The sequence below is a fragment of the Exophiala xenobiotica genome (assembly GCF_000835505.1).
Source record: "Exophiala xenobiotica strain CBS 118157 unplaced genomic scaffold supercont1.2, whole genome shotgun sequence".
Classification (NCBI taxonomy): domain Eukaryota; kingdom Fungi; phylum Ascomycota; class Eurotiomycetes; order Chaetothyriales; family Herpotrichiellaceae; genus Exophiala; species Exophiala xenobiotica.
The window spans coordinates 1,107,010-1,125,584 of NW_013562493.1; the positions used below are offsets into that span (position 1 = coordinate 1,107,010).

The 18,575-nt window shown below is 40.3% G+C and overlaps 4 protein-coding genes across 4 annotated transcripts; 2 read left to right on the plus strand and 2 right to left on the minus strand.

Moving 5' to 3' along the window:
• Positions 1 to 7,095: 7,095 nt before the first annotated feature.
• On the plus strand, positions 7,096 to 8,895 carry PV05_02597 (uncharacterized protein; the record flags this gene model as incomplete). The annotated part of the gene is made up of 1 exon (XM_013463177.1): positions 7,096 to 8,895. The coding sequence occupies one exon, from the start codon at positions 7,096 to 7,098 to the stop codon at positions 8,893 to 8,895; it is 1,800 nt and encodes a 599-aa protein (XP_013318631.1).
• Positions 8,896 to 9,446: 551 nt separating this feature from the next.
• Positions 9,447 to 10,595, minus strand: PV05_02598 (uncharacterized protein). The gene has a single exon (XM_013463178.1). The coding sequence runs from the start codon at positions 10,408 to 10,410 to the stop codon at positions 9,622 to 9,624; it is 789 nt and encodes a 262-aa protein (XP_013318632.1). The 5' UTR covers positions 10,411 to 10,595; the 3' UTR covers positions 9,447 to 9,621.
• A 4,277-nt stretch (positions 10,596 to 14,872) lies between these two features.
• Positions 14,873 to 16,804, plus strand: PV05_02599 (uncharacterized protein). The gene is made up of 5 exons (XM_013463179.1): positions 14,873 to 14,976; positions 15,029 to 15,335; positions 15,392 to 15,567; positions 15,625 to 16,544; positions 16,604 to 16,804. The coding sequence occupies exons 1-5, from the start codon at positions 14,902 to 14,904 to the stop codon at positions 16,626 to 16,628; spliced, it is 1,503 nt and encodes a 500-aa protein (XP_013318633.1). The 5' UTR covers positions 14,873 to 14,901; the 3' UTR covers positions 16,629 to 16,804.
• Positions 16,805 to 17,351: 547 nt separating this feature from the next.
• On the minus strand, positions 17,352 to 18,527 carry PV05_02600 (uncharacterized protein; the record flags this gene model as incomplete). Its single annotated transcript, XM_013463180.1, has 1 exon — positions 17,352 to 18,527. The coding sequence occupies one exon, from the start codon at positions 18,525 to 18,527 to the stop codon at positions 17,352 to 17,354; it is 1,176 nt and encodes a 391-aa protein (XP_013318634.1).
• Positions 18,528 to 18,575: the final 48 nt, after the last annotated feature.

Genomic DNA, 18,575 nt, shown 5'->3' on the forward strand with positions numbered 1-18,575 from the left:
TATTTAGATAGTTTTAATATAAGACTAATAAGATAGTAGTATAGTACTTTTCTTTCTTTTAATATTTAATGAATTAAATGTACTTAGATCGTTATTATATATATCTAGTTTATATAGCGCGTAATTAATATATAATAATTAAAATTAAATTATTAGCTTTTATTTATAAAACTAAAACTTTTATAAACTATAGGCTATTATTAACTTTATTAATTTATTCTAAAATATTAATCTATATCTATAAATACTCGAGGAATTTTAAGATACTATAAAGAAAGTTATTAATAATTTTATAGTAAGTATTAATAATATTTAAATTTAAATTAAAAACAATAACTTTATTTAAAGAGCGATAACTAAATAATAATAGAGATTTAATAATATATTTAGTAATTTATATATTATCGCCCTAAATTATTGTCGAGAGTATAATTATATAGATAAACTATATTATCGCCTAACGCTATAGATAAATAATATTTTTATAGATATTGTAATTAAAACTATAACTAATAACTTAATGAAGGTTCTAGATAAATTAATTAAAGCTTATAATATTAGGTTTAGTTCGCTAAAGATTATATAGCGCGTTAATATAGAATATCTTTAATATCTTACTTATCTAGGAAATTATATTAGATATAGTTAGTAAAATTAATAAATTATTTTTAGTAATATTTATAATAGATATTAAGCTACTTATTAATCGAATTATCTAAAGTAATAGATTACCTTTATTTAAGCTACTATAATAAATAATCTATTTACTAAACTAATTAAATTATATTTCGATACTAGGACTATTCTAAATAATATTAATCTAATAATCGCGAATAAAAGTTAAACGATATAAGTAATATCGATAGAGAAGTCTTAAGAAATACTATAAATCTAAACTATCTAAACTAAATATTATACTATATTATCTAATATAAAGTTTATAAATTCTAAAGATATAAGACTATTAATTAAATTCGATTCTTAATCTAGCGAGTTAAGTAATTATAATCTTTAATCTTAAGATTTAATTAATTACGCTAAGATATAAGTATTTATAATTTAAATTAAATTAAATTTATAAGTTATAGTATTTTACTCGCTAAGTTTATTAGTATCTATATTAAATATACAATCTTTTATAAATCTATATAATATATCTTTAGTATTAAGAGAGCTATTACTTACTCTCTTTAATATTAATAAATAATAAGACTCGACTTAATTCTTAATTAATAAAATTTAGTTTAATATTAAATTTAGTTTTTAATAGATAACTTCTATATTTTAGTTTAGTAATATAAGACTTAGTTTATAAATTATAAAGTTAATTTATAGTTAATTAAAATCTTTATAATCTTTTTTAGTGTATAACTTATTAAATTTAAAGCGATAATATTAGAACTAGTTATCTTAAGTAATATTAATATATCTAGCTAAGATTATAAGTTATATTAATAAGTTTATCGTAAGAACTCGAAATCTAAAGCTAACGACGAATTAACTAAATACTAAAGTAATTCGATATCCCTTATTTCCGAATACGTCTATCGCTTAAAAATATCTATAAAATTTATTTAATATTAAAATATAAAGTATTATCTAGAATATTTAGTTTTAGATCGCGAATAAGGATCGTTAATTCCTAGCGAAGAGATATATAACAATAAATCTTAGCCGCGATATTTATATAATTGTAGATACGTTAAACTAAATTTATCTATATTCTATAAATATAAGTATAGTCGTTTATCTCGAGGGTATATTAATTATAACGTAGCTTATATTATTAAATAAACTATATTAAAGTAACTTAGTAATAGTATAATAAATTATTTAAAAGATCGTAGAAATATACTATAGTATATTAATTATAGTAAAATAAAACGAGAATTAATATTAATAAGAGATAATTATAGATTAATATAATTTTAAGATAATATTATTTAATTTTCTTTATTATAGCTAGTTAAATAAATCGATAATTTAAGCTTTACTACTAATAATAATATATTAAGTATTTAAGATAGTATTAAGAAATAATTTATCTAGGTTAAGTAACTTTATAATTCCCTTTAAATCTTTATTAATATAATAAGAATAAATAAACTTAATATAATATAATTCTACTCGATCGATATTAATTTTACTTAATAAATTAAGATATTTAGTTATATTAATTTATTAAAGAAACTATTAAATTATCGTAATTTACGATTTAATTATTTATTAAATATAATACTAGGATTTCTACTTTAGTTAAAAAACTCGTTAAAGAAATATAATAGAAGTCTATATATTTCTTAGCTATTTACTAAATAAATACTAAAGAACTTTAGTTCTTCTATAGTTTTAAAGTTAAATATTAATTTAGAGATAGCTTACTAGCTAAATTTAAATTAATATAATAAATTATAAAATTTTCGTTATTAAGAATATATAATATTTTATTAAGAAGATAAGTAATATATTTATTAATATTATATCGATTATAATAGTATTATAATTTTATTTATTTAATAAATTTTATATCTATTTAGAAATAAAATAGTATATTCTTAATTAAGTCTAAATACTTTAGTAATAGCGATAGCGATAAAAGAAACTTCGAAGTTATAAAGATTAGATATAAGATCGATCTTTTAATATCTTAGTTAGTTTATCTTTAATAAGATTATTTTCTTTAATATTTTATATTAATACTAATTTTAATAGTTTATAAGATTTAATAATTATTAATTAATTATAAAGTAAATTAGAAATACTATAAGCTTAACTATAATAATCTTTAAGTTAATTAAATAAAAGCGATCGATATAATTACTAAATATCTAAAAGATATAAATTTACTTTTATTATTTTAATAATAATAATTAATTAATAGAAAAGTTCTTATACTTTTTTAATATTAAGGGTAAATTAATAATATTCTATATTAAATATAAAATATAGATTTTCTAATAGAATAGATTAGTTTTAGAATAAAGTTTCTAAAGTTTTATTATAAATTAAGATATAGAGTTTCTTTAGTAATTTTAAAGAAAGAGTAAAAAGAAAAAGTTCGATTAAAAAAAAATATCGAGAAAAAAAAATAAAAATATTAAATATAGAATAGAATAATAAATAATTTAACTAAAAAAAAAATTACTAAAAAAAAAAAAAAGAAAACTCTTCTTAAATAATTTACGAAAGAAATATCTCTCGAGAAGATAGCTAAGTTTAAAATTAAAGAGAATATTTCTTTAAACTATATTCTTTAATGTTCTTAAACTTTATTATCTCTTTTGTCGAGAATAGTGGATCTTACTATTATTCTCGTTTATAAATAAAAAATAATTAAATTAATATATTAAATTTTAGTTTCTAAGAAAAAACTAAATCTCTATAATTATTACTAAGAAATAAAAGTTATACTAAGTTATCTTAAAACTTAATAAAGAGAGAATTAAAGAGGTAGTAATCTACCTTAAAACTATAGTATAACGACGAGAAGTTATACGATTATATAATTATCTATATTCGATAGCGCTAGATAAATTGAGTATAGTGTATCTATTCCCTTCTAAATTATCGATAGTAGACGCGTATAATACGAAAGGTATACTATCGGGGTATACTACCTAGAATTAAAGAAGATCGGCGTACCTAATTAGCCGCCCTACTAAGGTACACTATATAATATACGCCGCCTCTTAGCTAAGGCTATTTTAAGTAATATTAATCTAGCGATCGCGAATAAAGGTTAAACAATATAAGTAATATTGATAAGGGAGCCTTAAGAAATACTATAAATCTAAACTATCTAAACTAAATATTATATTACACTATCTAATATAAAGTCTATAGATTTTAAAGATATAAAACTATTAATTAAATCTAATTCTTAGTTTAATAAGTTAAGTAACTATAATCTTTAATCTTAAGATCTAATTAACTACGCTAAGATATAAATATTTATAACTTAGACTAAATTAAATTTATAAGTTATAGTATTTTACTTACTAAGTTTATTAGTATTTATATTTAATATATAATCTTTTATAAATCTATATAATATATCTTTAGTACTAAAAGAGCTATTATCTACTTTTTTTAATATTAGTAAATAGTAAGATTTAACTTAACCCTTAGTTAATAAAACTTAGCTTAATATTAAATTTAATTTTTAATAGATAACTTCTATATCTTAGTTTAGTAGTATAAAACTTAGTTCGTAGATTATAAGGTTAATTTATAGTTAATCGAAGTCTTCGTAATTTTTCTTAATATATAACTTACTAAATCTAAAGCGATAGCGTTAGAACTAATTACCTTAAATAATATTAATATATTTAGTTAAGATTATAAGTTATATCGATAAGCTTATTGTAAGAACTTAAAATCTAAAGTTAACGACGAATCGACTAAATACTAAAGCGATTTAATATCTCTTATCTTTAAACGCGCTTATTACTTAAAAATATTTATAAAATCTATTTAATACTAAAGTATAAAGTATCGCCTAAAATACTTAGTTTTAAATTACGAACAAAAATCGTTAATTCCTAGCGAAGAGATATATAATAATAAATCTTAGTTATAATATTTATATAATTATAGATATATTAAATTAAATTTATTTATATTCTATAAATATAAGTATAATTATTTATCTTAAGGGTATATTAATTATAATATAGCTCGTATTATTAAATAAATTATATTAGAGTAATTTAATAGCGATATAATAAATTATTTAAAAAATTGTAGAAATATACTATAGTATATTAATTATAGTAAAATAAAATAAAGATTAATATTAATAAAAGATAACTATAAATTAGTATAATCTTAAGATAATATTACTTAACTCTTTTTATTGTAATTAATTAAATAAATTAATAATTTAAGCTTTACTATTAATAATAATATATTAAGTATTTAAGATAGTATTAAGAAATAATCTATCTAAACTAAATAACTTTATAATTTCTTTTAGATCTTTATTAGTATAGCGAGAATAAATAAGTTTAATATAATATAACTTTATCTAATTAATATTAATTTTATTTAATAAACTAAGATACTTAGTTATATCGATTTATTAAAGAAATTATTAGATTATTATAATCTATAATCTAATTATCTATCGAATATAATATTAGAATTTTTATTTTAATTAAAAAACTCGTTAAAAAAATATAATAAAAGTTTATATATTTTTTAGCTATCTACTAAATAAGTATTAAGGAACTTTAGTTCTTCTATAGTTTCGAAGTTAAATATTAATTTAAGAATAGTTTATTAATTAAATCTAGATTAATATAATAAATTATAAAATCTTCGCTATTAAGAATATATAATACTTTATTAAGGAGATAAATAATATATCTATTAATATTATATTAATTATAATAATACTATAATCTTATTTACTTAATAAGTTTCGTATTTATTTAGAAATAAAATAGTATATTTTTAATTAAGTCTAAATATTTTAATAATAGTAATAGCGATAAAAGAAACTTTAAAGTTATAGAGATTAAATATAAGATTAGTCTTTTAGTATTTTAATTAATTTATCTTTAACGAGATTATTTTCTTTAGCGCCTTATATTAATATTAACCTTAATAGTTTATAAGACTTAATAATTATTAATTAATTATAAAGTAAATTAAGAATACTACGAGCTTAATTATAATAATCTTTAAGTTAATTAAATAAAAGCGATCGACGTAATTATTAAATATTTAAAAGATATAAATTTACTTTTATTATTTTAATAACGATAATTAATTAATAGAAAAGTTCTTATACTTTCTTAATATTAAAGATAAATTAATAATATTCTATATTAAATATAAAATATAAATCTCTTAATAAAATAAATTAATTTTAGAACGAAGTTTCTAAAGTTTTACTATAAATTAAGATATAGAGTTTCTTTAATAATTTTAAAAGAAGAGTAAAGGGAAAAAGTTTAATTAAAAAAAAATATTAAAAAAAAAAAAAAAAAAATATTAAGTATAGAATAAAATAATAAATAGTTTAACTAAAAAAAAAATTATTAAAAAAAAAAAAAGAAACTCTTCTCGAATAATTTAAGAAAGAAATATATCTTGAGAAGATAGCTAAGTTTAAAACTAAAGAGAATATTTTCTAAAGCTATATTCTTTAATATTCTTAAACTTTACTATTTCTTTTATCGAGGATAGTAAATTTTACTATTATTCTCGCTTATAAATAAAAAATAATTAAGTTACTATATTAAATCTTAACTTTTAAGAAAAAACTAAATCCTTTATAATCGCTACTAAGAAAATAAAAAGTTAATACTAAGTTATCTTAAAACTTAGCGAAGAGAGGATTAAAGAGATAACAATCTACCTTAAAACGATAGTATAACGACAAGAAGTCGTACGATTGTATAATTACCCGCGTTCGATAGCGCTGGATAAGCTAAGTATAATGCACCCATTCCCTTCGAAATTGTCGATGGTGGACGCGGATGACACGAAAGGTGCACTACCTGGGTGCACCACCTGGAATTGGAGAAGACCGGCCCGCCCGATTGGCCGCCCCACCGAGGTGCACTATATGATGCCGGCCGTCTCTCGGCCAGGGAAAGAGGCCTGTATGAAAATTGGGACCTCCGGGCAAATTGTCGTCGCGCCGTCTTTTGAGGACTTTGTTGTTGACATGGAAGCGAGATCCCGTCGAGGTGCTGACTAGAGTCAGTCAGCTCTGCTGCCGTCGTTGGAACACACGACCGAGACCTGCACGGCAGTGCCGATGAAGGTCGAATATCTTGTGGCTCTGGAGACGGCCCCTCCCCCTCCCGAGTCCCATGTACAGAGTCACGGCCATCACCGCACTCACAGAGTCACGCCAGTCCAAAGCATACTCCGACCGACCGACCAACCTAACCTTGGCATCCGATAACTTGTCTAACGTTACCCATTATCACCCGTTCATGGTGATGTTGGCGATATAACTTGAAACCATCAAGTCAAAGGACTCTTCCTTGTTGTGATGACCTCAACTCTGTCGCTTGAACAGCCATTTACCCATACCAACTGCAGCCTACATTCTTGGCAGCATTCAGAGCTCTCGTAACGATGCTGCCCAACGAAGTATCCGTCCTCATCGTGGGCGGAGGCGGGAGCGGGCTTACATCGTCGATTCTTCTGTCTGATCTCGGCGTGGAATCTCTCCTGGTCGAGCGACGGCCCAACACATCCCACATGCCTAAGGCTGGTGCTCACAACCAGCGCACCATGGAGATTTTCCGCCGTCACGGCATAGCCGAGCAGATTCAGGCGATTGGTATGCCCGCCGAAACTCGCATTCGCACCACCTGGTTGACCTCACTCGGCGGAGACGGCGAACTCGACCGGCGAGAACTCTTCAGCCTCGATGTGAATGGAGAAGGCGTCTTCCGCGAAATGTTCGAGAGAGACAGTCCCGAACTCTCCGCCGGTCTGGGCCAATACCTACTCGAACCACTCCTCCGACGAAATGCAGAGGAACGTAACCTGGGAAAGGTATGCTTCGGGTTTGAGCTCGAACGTCTGACCGAGAAGAAAGATTCGGTCGCGGCCGAGATCCGTGAGGTGGCGACTGGCCAGGTGCACAGCGTTCGTGCACGCTACGTGGTTGCCGCGGACGGAGGCCGCACCGTCGGCCCAATGCTTGGTGTCTCAATGATCGGGCAAACAGGTCTCGCAACCATGACCAGCCTCTACTTTCGGGCGGACCTTTCCGACTATGTGAAGGATGATGTGGTTGTTCACTGGCTGGTAGGGCCACGTTTCGGATCCTGGACCGGTGGTGCTCTGGTCAAAGCCGGTCCGAAAAACTGGGATCGCCATTCAGAGACGTGGACCATGCACATCATGATACCGCCGGACGACCCAGATGCTCAAAACCTTACGAAGGAGCGCGCGCTAGTTCGTGTCCAGGCGCTCCTCAATCTTCCCGCGCTTGACTCCGAGATTCTCGGGGTCAGTCCGTGGCACATCGAATCAGTGCAGATTGAAAAGAGCCGCGTCGGGCGTGTCTTCTTTATTGGTGACGCAGCTCATCGCCAGCCGCCAACATCCGGCCTCGGCTTGCAGTCGGCAATCCAGGACGCAGACAATCTGACCTGGAAACTCGCGGCTGTGGTCAAGGGTTGGTCAAGTGAAGCCATTCTCGACACATACGAGACAGAACGAAGGCCCGTCATCCAAGATAATATTGAGTATGCGCTTTTCGCGTTCCAGAACCAATTCGCTTTCGAAGCCGGCATGGGACTCACCCACGCCAAGACACCGGAGCAACGCAAGGCAGTCTTTCTCAAATACCTTGAAGACAGTCCCATGGGACGCACGCGGCGGGCGGTTGGAGCCGAAGTTTTTGGGACTGGACGGATGGAACTGGATCCCCATGATCGCGAGATAGGCTTTCACTATGAGGAGGGAGTCTTGATACCTGATGGAACTCCTGCTCCATCCCGAGATCCAATGGGAATCGCTTACATTCCCACCACCCGACCAGGACATCGACTGCCGCATGCTTGGCTGAATGATAGAGGCAAACGTCTTTCGACTCATGACCTTGGCAGCGTCGGCAACTTCATCTTGCTTGTGGGCTCTGACGGCAAGGAATGGTGTGAAGCCGCAACGCGTTTGGCTAAGGAATCAAAAATTCCCGTTGAGGCTTGGCGGATCGCTGCTGGGGGTGATGTTGGCGATCCAACGCGCACTTGGTCGAAGCTCAGCGAAATCGGCACCGACGGCGCGCTCCTCGTGCGACCTGATCGCTATGTGGCTTGCCGCTTCAAAGCCGCCACGACAGATCCGTACAGGGCGCTCAGTGAGGCGTTTGAAACCCTATTGAACCCCTCGCCTCCTCAATGCAACGGCCATAAAGTATGATGCGGTGGTGGAAGCAGCTTTGAGTATCTCGAACAGCCTGCATTAAGCAAATCAATGAACCCATGAAGTAAAGTGACCGTTGTGCCTTTTCATCATGAGATCTTGATGAGTAACATCTGTCAAGTGGTCAGTCTCGTTTCTTATTGGCATATTTCCTATATTGAGCACATGGGATGTCGTTGGGCTTGATCAAAGAAGCTCCTGGGAAAGTGAGAAAGGCTTGAGATGTAGTCGTGGAAAAGGAATATGAAGGAAGCATGGCGCGTAAGCGGCACGAAAGTAGAACGTGGTACGTAGCGATGAAAACCAATTATCAGGTCTCTGAACTCTTCTAGAGTGCCTCGTAGTAGTATTTCAAAGCAATCCACATAAGTTCATTCGTATAGATCACCGATCAGATTCGATGGAAGTATTGAGGTACCAGTACGAGGAAATAAAATAAGATGTAGGGCGTAAAAACTCCCTAAGTCCACCTGCTAAGCGCAGCCACTAAGCTTTCATAGGATTTTAGCCTAAAAGAAGCAAAAGGTTTTGGAAAGAGAAAAAAAGGGTGTTGGTTTTTGAGGCATTCTGTCTATTCTGGCGTCTCCTTACATATCCTTATCTATCCTTGTATCTAAACCCTCCGCCTCTTTTACTATGGTATACGAACAGTGTGTACCATTCCTCAGTGAGGATATTGTTTAGTTCCAAGGTCCCCCGGCCTTAGAACTTGCCAAACGAACATTACTTGTCCGTTGAAGAATGTTTGTCTGGGATAAAATCCTTCTTCCACGTGCTATACAATGCGCATTTGGCATAGTTAGTAGGTGCTCGGACACCAATACCCCCATCACGCTTATCCGGATGATTTTCTCCAAGGGTTTGGTGACGACAGTGAAGAACGTGGTCGTAAGACACCAATTCCTGACTGACAGGCCGGGTGTTCCGCATCGCACGGATGAGCTTTTCCCATGAGAAGATGCAGTGATCTTTATGATAGTCCCCTGACATATATGCTTCTGTGTGTTCGCCCTTACGCATTTCTTCGTCCGACATAATGTTCCCATCACCGTCCGCATACCAGGTGTAATTTCCTTGCGCAAGGTATCTCTCAGTCAATACGCTGTCATAGCACGGCTCTGGGACCCAATCTTGCATCATAACGTCGTAGACACAACCCCGAGAGCGCGCTTCGGTAAAAGAGTATCCGCATTCAAGAACCTTGCCCGCCAAAACATCGTGGTCATTAGCTTCACCAGCGATATAATCGGTGGAAGTAGTAGGCAGTGTAATGTCTGCGGATAGGGTGGTGGTGGCAGTGGCATTCGCCGCGGCACTGGTGCTAGTGCTAGGTTTGAGCAGAGACGAGGCTAGGACCACACCAAACGCCGCACCTAGACCAGTGCTAGCTGCAAGAAGCATGTAGAGAACATATTTTGACCATGGTCTGCTGATGGGTTCTCTGCTGTCGTCAGGCTCGTCCTTGATGTCCTCACTTGGCTTGATGAGGTCGTAGTGGTGACTGGGCGCCATGGAGCCGGCAATTGAAAGCTGACGGCCAGCTGGGGAATGGCCGGGTTGGGATCGATTCGCGAAGGATAGAAAGCGTCTGAAAGATGACAGCGCCCCTAACTCAGCGGTCGAGTTGACGTTCAAAAGATGCCGATGATGAGCACGATTCAGTAGGCGGAGACTTACATTAATCCACCGTATCTACTACAAGTTTTAAAAGGCATGAGAGTTGACGGGAAGCTGGGGAAGAAGAGCACTAATAGATTGGCTGTCCCGTTGCCACTGGCTCTTCTCGCATCGAGTTCGATGCTTTTCGACCAAGATCCACAACCAACGAGGTGGTGGTCGGGACCGCGCCCTCAGTAGGGCCAGGTCTCGGATGGCGACAGTGCGAAAGAGAAAGAATACGAAGGAGTGGAGTTTTTGTTGGGGACAGTTCCAGGAACCGTGGTCCCTAGTAAGAATAGCTGCTGCCTTGATTGGCTGAGACAAAATAGCTTCCTGAGTTCGTTGGCTTATCCGGTTCCTTGATCCGGGCTACCTTTCCCTTTTAATGGTCCGTTAGACCTTTCCTGCTTGCCACCCGTCGATAGATCGATAGACTACGTTCGGTAGCTCGAAATGTGAGACTCGGCAAGATTTCATTTGATAAAGGTTTCGAGATAGGGCATCGTACTAATATTAGGATTGGAATGTTTGATTATGTTAGTATGTGCTGATGGTCATCTTCACCTGAGTCAGAGGAAGATTACGTGGAAACCACGCGAGAAGATAACGCAGTACAAGACACTCTTTGCTCCCGCTCAACAAGCACTTGATCATAGAGATGCACTATAAGGTAATACCGTCTCCCTAACCAAGTTACCGTATCCAAGGTTAATCGCGTGCGCTATAATTATCTATAAAGCTGTTGAATGCTTCCTTTATATCGTAGCCATAAAGCCCCATCAAAACGCTGGGCAGTGGCCACTGGGCGTCTATATCGGCCTGGACCTTCAGTCTTCTGACTATCTTTTCAGACCCAATGTCCCGTATCTCCTGTAAATAATCATCCGTAACACGCCTGAAGCGACTCTCGCGAGCCAGCTGTTCGAGTCCATCGCGTAACATCCAGGATTTGCCATTGCCCTTGGCGATCGAAGCTACACGAGCAATGCGAGGCTTCCGAAATTTCTCGTATAGACGGGTGAGTCGACGAAGATATTCTAAAGACCTCAATCTGGAGAGTGCCTCGGCGAGGGCTGCGGCATCTTCGAGTATCATCACCTCCCCTTGCGCGGCGTGGGGAGACATGGCATGAGCTGAATCACCAAGCAGTACTGTCCTACCAGACCTGCTCGACCAAGTGGATAACTCTGGAATCTCGGCAGTCGCCCACTTTGCACATTTCTCCGGTCAGCTTCTGAATGAAGGGGCTAAAGTTGGCAAACTCTCGTTGGAGCTCTCGTGGATCGCCTGGTTGATTCCAAGATTTCACAGGCGTTCCCTTGTCTCTCAGAGTCCCCAAGGCGACGTTGAAAAACCTGCCGTTCCGAGATGGGATACCCCACGATGAAGCGACCTGGTCCGAACCAAGCCTGTGTATCTGTACTTGCCATCTCCATCTTCGTGGCGGTCTCCTCGTCTCTCATCATCACCTCCGCCGGAATCATCGCGCGATAGTTGTACTCTGCGAATGGGACAGGATGGGAATTCTCGTTACCGGCAATGGATGTTCGCGTCTTTGACCGTATCCCTGGCGCGAGATCAGTGATCCACGTTCAAGTATCGGAAACTGGTTTGTACCCTCTGCGCCAGTGACGAGACCCGGCTCCAGCACTTTGCCATTTGTGAGGACGACAATTCCCTGCTCCGTGTCGACCTTCACAACCTCCCTTCCATATTCAATCGAGGCACCAGCCCTGCGAGCCCCATCAGCCAGAAGTCGCTGGCAGTTTGGCGATAAATTTGCCAATAGCTTGACTCGTTATTTATCGTTCCAACTACAAGTGAAACGACAATACTCACGGGTGCCGTAAATCTCGGACGCATCTGGGTTCTGAGTGTTGAGTCCAATTTCCGTGTCGTCTTCCCACCTCCTGGCCACCGACCACCGCGGAACGTTAACACATTCGCGAAAAGCTTCACTCAGCGCCCAGGCAAGCCCCCAGGTATCAAGAAGCCTTGTCGCATTGGGGCTCAGCTGGAGGCCAGCGCCAAACTCCGAGGGACCAGCATTTCGTTCAAGCACCGTGACAGGCTCCCGTTAGCGTCATCACGAGAAGTAGAGGTAAGGGTGCCTTGTAGACCTCGAAGGTCCCCGGATGGACGACTGGGCTGTGGCGGTTCCAGTGATGGAAATAGAGTCGTAGAAATTTCCGGATATTCGCGGGTGTAAGTGTCGACATCCCAAGGGCGAGATTAATGTTTGGGGCATGTTCTGGGTGGCTGCGCGGAAGAGCTAAGGTCAGGGCGGTCAAGTGATCCGCAAATTCCGCTGGAAGATCCCTGTCCACGAACGTGCCACTGGAAGGGTATCCATCGTCTTGTACGGTAGCTACCACCATGTCATCCTGATACTCACTCCGATCCATCACAGGGAGAAGGATGTCTGGGGAAACCTGATCGGGGGAATCCAGGTCGAATGGGGAGGAGAACAATGCACCGACATCTGCGGACGTGCCTAAGTCGATTAGAATATCGTCGGATGGCGGGAGATAGCCTGTATTCGACGGTGTCGATAGCAAATGCAAGTCGAACCAAGATTGTGAGCCACATAAGTGTGATGGCCTCCAGATTCGCGGGGATTTGTTGTATCATCCGAGGTTTGAGTGCTCTCCAGCACCAAAGGATCATCACTTATTCGCTGGAAGGTGTCGGTGAGCCGACTGTTAGGGTTGGTCCAGTTCAAGAGGAATGGGATAGAGATTTTGTGAACGTTCGGGCCATTTTCTGCTGATGTTTGTATGTGCATCTCTCTTGCGCTGTTGCAGTCGCGCGCGCCGGGTGCCCGATGTAGGTTTTGCTCGGTGCGAGAATGGGTGCATTCAGCGTCAGAGAAGAGACAATTCTCGCACGGCAGGTCAAGATCGCAGGATACCTTGCTCCTCGCACAGAGGTCGCATGCCTGTTTTCTCCTTCCTCGTGGCAAGCGGTCTGGGATCTGTCGATGACCTCTTTGAGGGCAAGACCGGTAGTGCCGTCTGAGAACATCCCTGCATCCGGCTAGATCAGTATGATATCGCTTTGGTCGAAAGTTGATGATGTATTGATTGTGCACGATGATCACTCACGATCTGTAGTACTTCTTCGTGCAAAAATCGCAAACCCAACCCGATTCGCATCGCACTTTGCGGACAGTCAGGATGCCATTGTATTTTAAGTGGTAGCAAAGCTCACCGCGCCCAGAGCCTGGCTTCGTTGGAAGGAGAGTAATCCGAGCATTTATACCCGGGAGATGCGCAGACATCAAGCCATAGGATACTGTGCCTGGACGGCCTGCCCAGATATTGTTCAACAGAGATGACTTGGAAGATCCGCTCTAGAACACCTGCCCAGTGCTTACTCCTCACGACCAGTTTCGGCGATGAACACAACACTTTACTTGTAGAAGCGTGTTGTACGATGTGACTCACGTTGGTGGCGAGGGCAGACAGATTGAATACAGAAATCGGAGGTCTCGGGCCATTTAAGAATTGATAATGCACTACGTGACTACTTAAGTTAGCCGGACCACACGTGAACCCCATGAGGGCCTTAGGCTTAGGGCCTGCACTGGCGGGGTCATGGTTAGCTTACTGCAACTACATCGACTCCATGAGGGTTGCGGATCGCCAGCGTACCTAGAAGCGCCCAAGGGAATACGGCTTGAAGGGCTAGCCACGGCTACCCTCGCCTACTAACAGCACGACAGGGCTTAGAACTAGTGGAGAAAGAGGTGGGAAAAAGAAGGCTCAATTACCTCGTAACCATCGTTCAGCTGGTGGCGTCCGTTCAACTTGGAGTTTATTTTAGCGAAGTAGTTTCGGAAAACAAGGTCTCGCCAACCTCATACGCCTTCACATGGTTTCTCTGCTTGGGCTCCAACTGCGACACGATAAGTTTGGGATTTCTGGGACCTCTCTTTGTCAACGTAATGGCTATTCCTTTCACCTCTGGCTGGACAGTCATCCCATCCAAAACGCCAGTGTCCGAGCCGGTCCGGGTATGCTATATTCGTTCTGGCACACATGGCCTCCCGCTACTCACAGAACATAAAGTGCCTCACAGCTGGTGTCAGCCCGTGTACACTCATCACACGACCTCCCCATGAACCAGAGCCGTGATTTATTGACCTATCGGAGGTTTTTTACGTGTTTTGCCATGTGCTTCCGTACATTAGCTCTCGTATATAGCTTCTCATACACGAGCTAATCTTGGCAGCTGAAATCCTCCCGCATTTATATATACATACTTTTCCACTGGAGTTCGGACAGCTTGGTGTCTATAACACGAATAAATCATTGTCACAACAGCTCCATACACCATAACACAATGACAACTAATGGGCATACTGACGGTGTCAGCTCTGGGAAAGCTATCGAAACACGGCTATTCATAAACAATGAGGTAAATAGGTCCATCACGTGTATCAGCTTCATTTGCTAAACCTCAAGATCAGTATGTCAGCTGCAAGTCTGGACAGACTATCACGGTCAAGAATCCTGTAGATGACTCAGTCGTCACGTCTGAGGTGCAGGTGGCCGGTCCGGCGGATGTTGATGCTGCAGTGGCCGCTGCTAGAGCAGCTTTCAAAAGCGGACCATGGAAGAGCTTCACCGGGCTCCAGAGGGCCGTCTGCATGAACAAACTCGCTGACCTGATGGAAGCGAACATGGACGACTTGTGCAGACTCGAAAGCATCGCGATGGGCCAGCCCATCGTCGTGGCCAAAATCTTCATTGGCCTCAGCATTTCACAGTGGCGATGTGAGACGACCTTCTATGATCCTCTCATGGCGAATGGCAATGCTGACGTTGGTTAGACTATGCTGGATTCGCAGATAAGATTGGCGGCGACATGTTTCCAGAAGATGGAGATGGAACGTACAAGCTTGTCCGGTACGAGCCGCTTGGCGTGTGTGCGGGCATATCTGCTTGGAATGGAACTCACGTCTTCATTTGTTGGAAGTGTGCTCCTGCAGTGGCTACGGGAAACACTGTGAGTATCTCCTTGACCAGCCGGTTTGGATATTATCAGATTCTCACCATTATCTAGATCATTTTCAAGTCTTCCGAGAAGTCTCCTCTAGGAGCCCTTGCCATGGGCAAATTGGTGGTGGAAGCCGGCTTCCCACCAGGCGTGATCAATTTCATTTCAGGGGGTGGAGAGACTGGTCATCTACTTGCCAGCCATATGGACATCAACAAGATTAGCTTCACTGGCTCTGTCCAATCCGGGAAGAAAGTCCAGCAGGCTGCTACAAACAGTAACCTCAAGCGGGTGACACTGGAGCTCGGAGGGAAGTCGCCTTCACTTATCTTCAACGACGCTGACATGGACATGGCCCTCACTCAAGCCTCTCAAGGCTTTCTCACCAACACCGGCCAAATCTGCGCGGCCGCTTCGCGCACCTTCGTCCAGGAGGGGATCGCGCCCAAGTTCGTCGAAGCATTGAAGGAGAAGTTCGAGCAATTCGTCCACGCAATGGGCGACCCACTCGCTCCAAACACATTCCTTGGACCCCTCGCCGATCGCATCCAGTTCGACCGTGTCATGAACTTTTTGGAACAGGGTAAGAAAGATGCCCAACTCCTCACGGGCGGTGGCCGCCATGGCAACAAGGGCAATTTCATCGAACCCACAATCTTCCTCGACCCGCCCAAGGAAAGCAAGATATACACGGACGAGATCTTCGGCCCAGTCCTCGTCGTCAAGACCTTCAAGACCGAAGAGGAAGTCGTTGAGCTCGCCAATGACACCTCCTACGGTTTGGCCGCGTATCTTTATACGTCCGACATCACACGCGCATTGCGCGTCTCGGCAAACCTGGAGGCTGGCTCGGTCTTCATCAACGGTCCCTTCATGCCGACCATCAACACGCCGTTCGGGGGGCTCAAACAGAGTGGGAATGGTGGCCGAGAATCTGGGAAACATGGGCTCATGTCGTATCTTGAGCCAAAGAGCATTCTCATCAAGTAAGTTGGCAGTGACTAATTTCTGGGTTTGGCATGGCGCAAACTGACGGTGATCGTAGCATGACTGCGTCGTCGAAAAATTAGGAAAGGCTGGTGCAACTGGCATACCCAATTTTCCCATTTCTGGTCGCTGTAGCTCGGGTCAGCACTCTAGGCAAATGTGCGTTGTGCCATTTTTGCGCCGAATCACCGTCACGCATACAAACTTCGGACTGTCAATGGCTTCAAAGCGCATATAATGCAATGAATGGATTTCCTGCTCCTTCAAACATAGTTTCATAAGTATAATGGTTGCGCTAAGGCCATATAGGCATCTCTGCCCAGAAGCAGCTGTGCTCTACTCCCAGCAAAGAGATCCACCAGTTTGCGTACTTACCTCGTTTGCAACGAGAGAACGGATGGACGAACGATGATCCGCTTTCTCCAATGTACTCAATGCCGTGCAGCTTGATATCCTCGCCTTGCTCAGATGTGCTACTGGTGCCGGCGGCGCTAGAGTGCTGAATCTGCTGGCGCGGGCTGTTTGCTCTTGACGGTGGCTCTAGCCGTGTAGAAAATCCTCTTAGTCCACTGGGTATAGGGCTCACTGGCTGACCCTCGTAACTGGCGGCGCGAAGATATCGAGGAGAGGAAGGCCTGGACGAAGCGCCTATCGGACAGCAGCATTTATGAGCCACTTCTTACGACACAGTATGCAGTAGAAGCCAGCGTAGAGCTACCAATGCTTACTGCATTTACTGTACCTCTCTTCGAATGCAATCGCAGCCATATTCGGCCGTTGCTTACCCTCACTGTCGTGCTGCTAATTCAAGCATTTGCTGTCGTGGTTTTGGCTCGCGTCTCCAATTTCGGTGGCTTCCTTCGAGGGGTGGATTGGCTAGACTGTGGGGTGGTTCCCGTCGATCTGGTTTCCAGCTTCTTTGGCTTCTTCCTCGGCGTAGTTTCATTTGTCTTTGGTGGGGATTGTGATTTGGTGGTCTGACTAGGTGCTTTGAGAGGAGTAGCTTGGGGCTTTGGAGGAGCTTGAGGCTTTGCTGGTGCTTTAGGCTGCTGACTCTGATTTGATGCTGTCGTGGTCTTCGGCTTTGCTGGTGCTTTTGGTTGCTGGATCGGATTGGATACTGTCGCGGTCTTTGACCCAGTTTCAGAGTTGTTCCCTTTGGATTGTCCGCCCAGCCCTGGTATCGACGGCATTGAAGGCATCGGCGGCATATTCGGCATGGATGGCATACTGGGGATGTAGCTTGTCAAATCCTTGGCCCATTGCTGGTAATCCTGCTGACCTCGCCCTCCGTCGTCATCCCGCATCTCCTGCAGTTCTTGTTGACTCGGAGCTTTCGTCTGCTGCGCGCCCATCACCATCTTCTCCAGCTCCTTCTTCTGACTTGATGTGGCCTCCCAGTTGGGAAAATCGCCCACAATACTCCTTACACCTTGACTTGCCATCTGGCCTAAATCCCAGAACGGACCACTGATAGCGCCGTATGCAGATCCAACACCACCTCCCAGTAAAGCACCCGCCGAGGACACCACACCACCGACCAGGGCGCCGGTCAATTTGCCCAGGGTAACGCCGGGTTGGACACCGAGGCCAGCACCGGCAGCAAGGCCCTGGAACGCGCCCGAGCGAGTATATTTAGCGGCCTTGCCAAAAGACTCGGCCTCGATCTCCTTGTTGACGGCTTTGGCCAAAATCTCTTCGCGTGCATTTGGATCACCGGCACCATACGCTGCCTGGCGGAGTTCGTAGGCTTTCTTGGCGGCTTCGAGGGCGAGCTGGGCGCTCATGGACGAGTTTTGTTTCACGTCATGCTCCGGGATGGCTGGTTTGTCAGGAATGGAAGATGCATTGTTGGCTTTGGGTTTGGGAGCACTTTGTGATCCTTGCTTTTGCTGCGGTGTCTGTGTTTGCGGCTTCTGCTGTGGTGTCTGTGTTTGCGGCTTCTGCTGTGGTGTCTGTGTTTGCGGCTTCTGCTGTGGCATCTGTGGTTGTTGCTTTCTCTGTGACGTCTGTGTTTGCGGCTTCTGCTG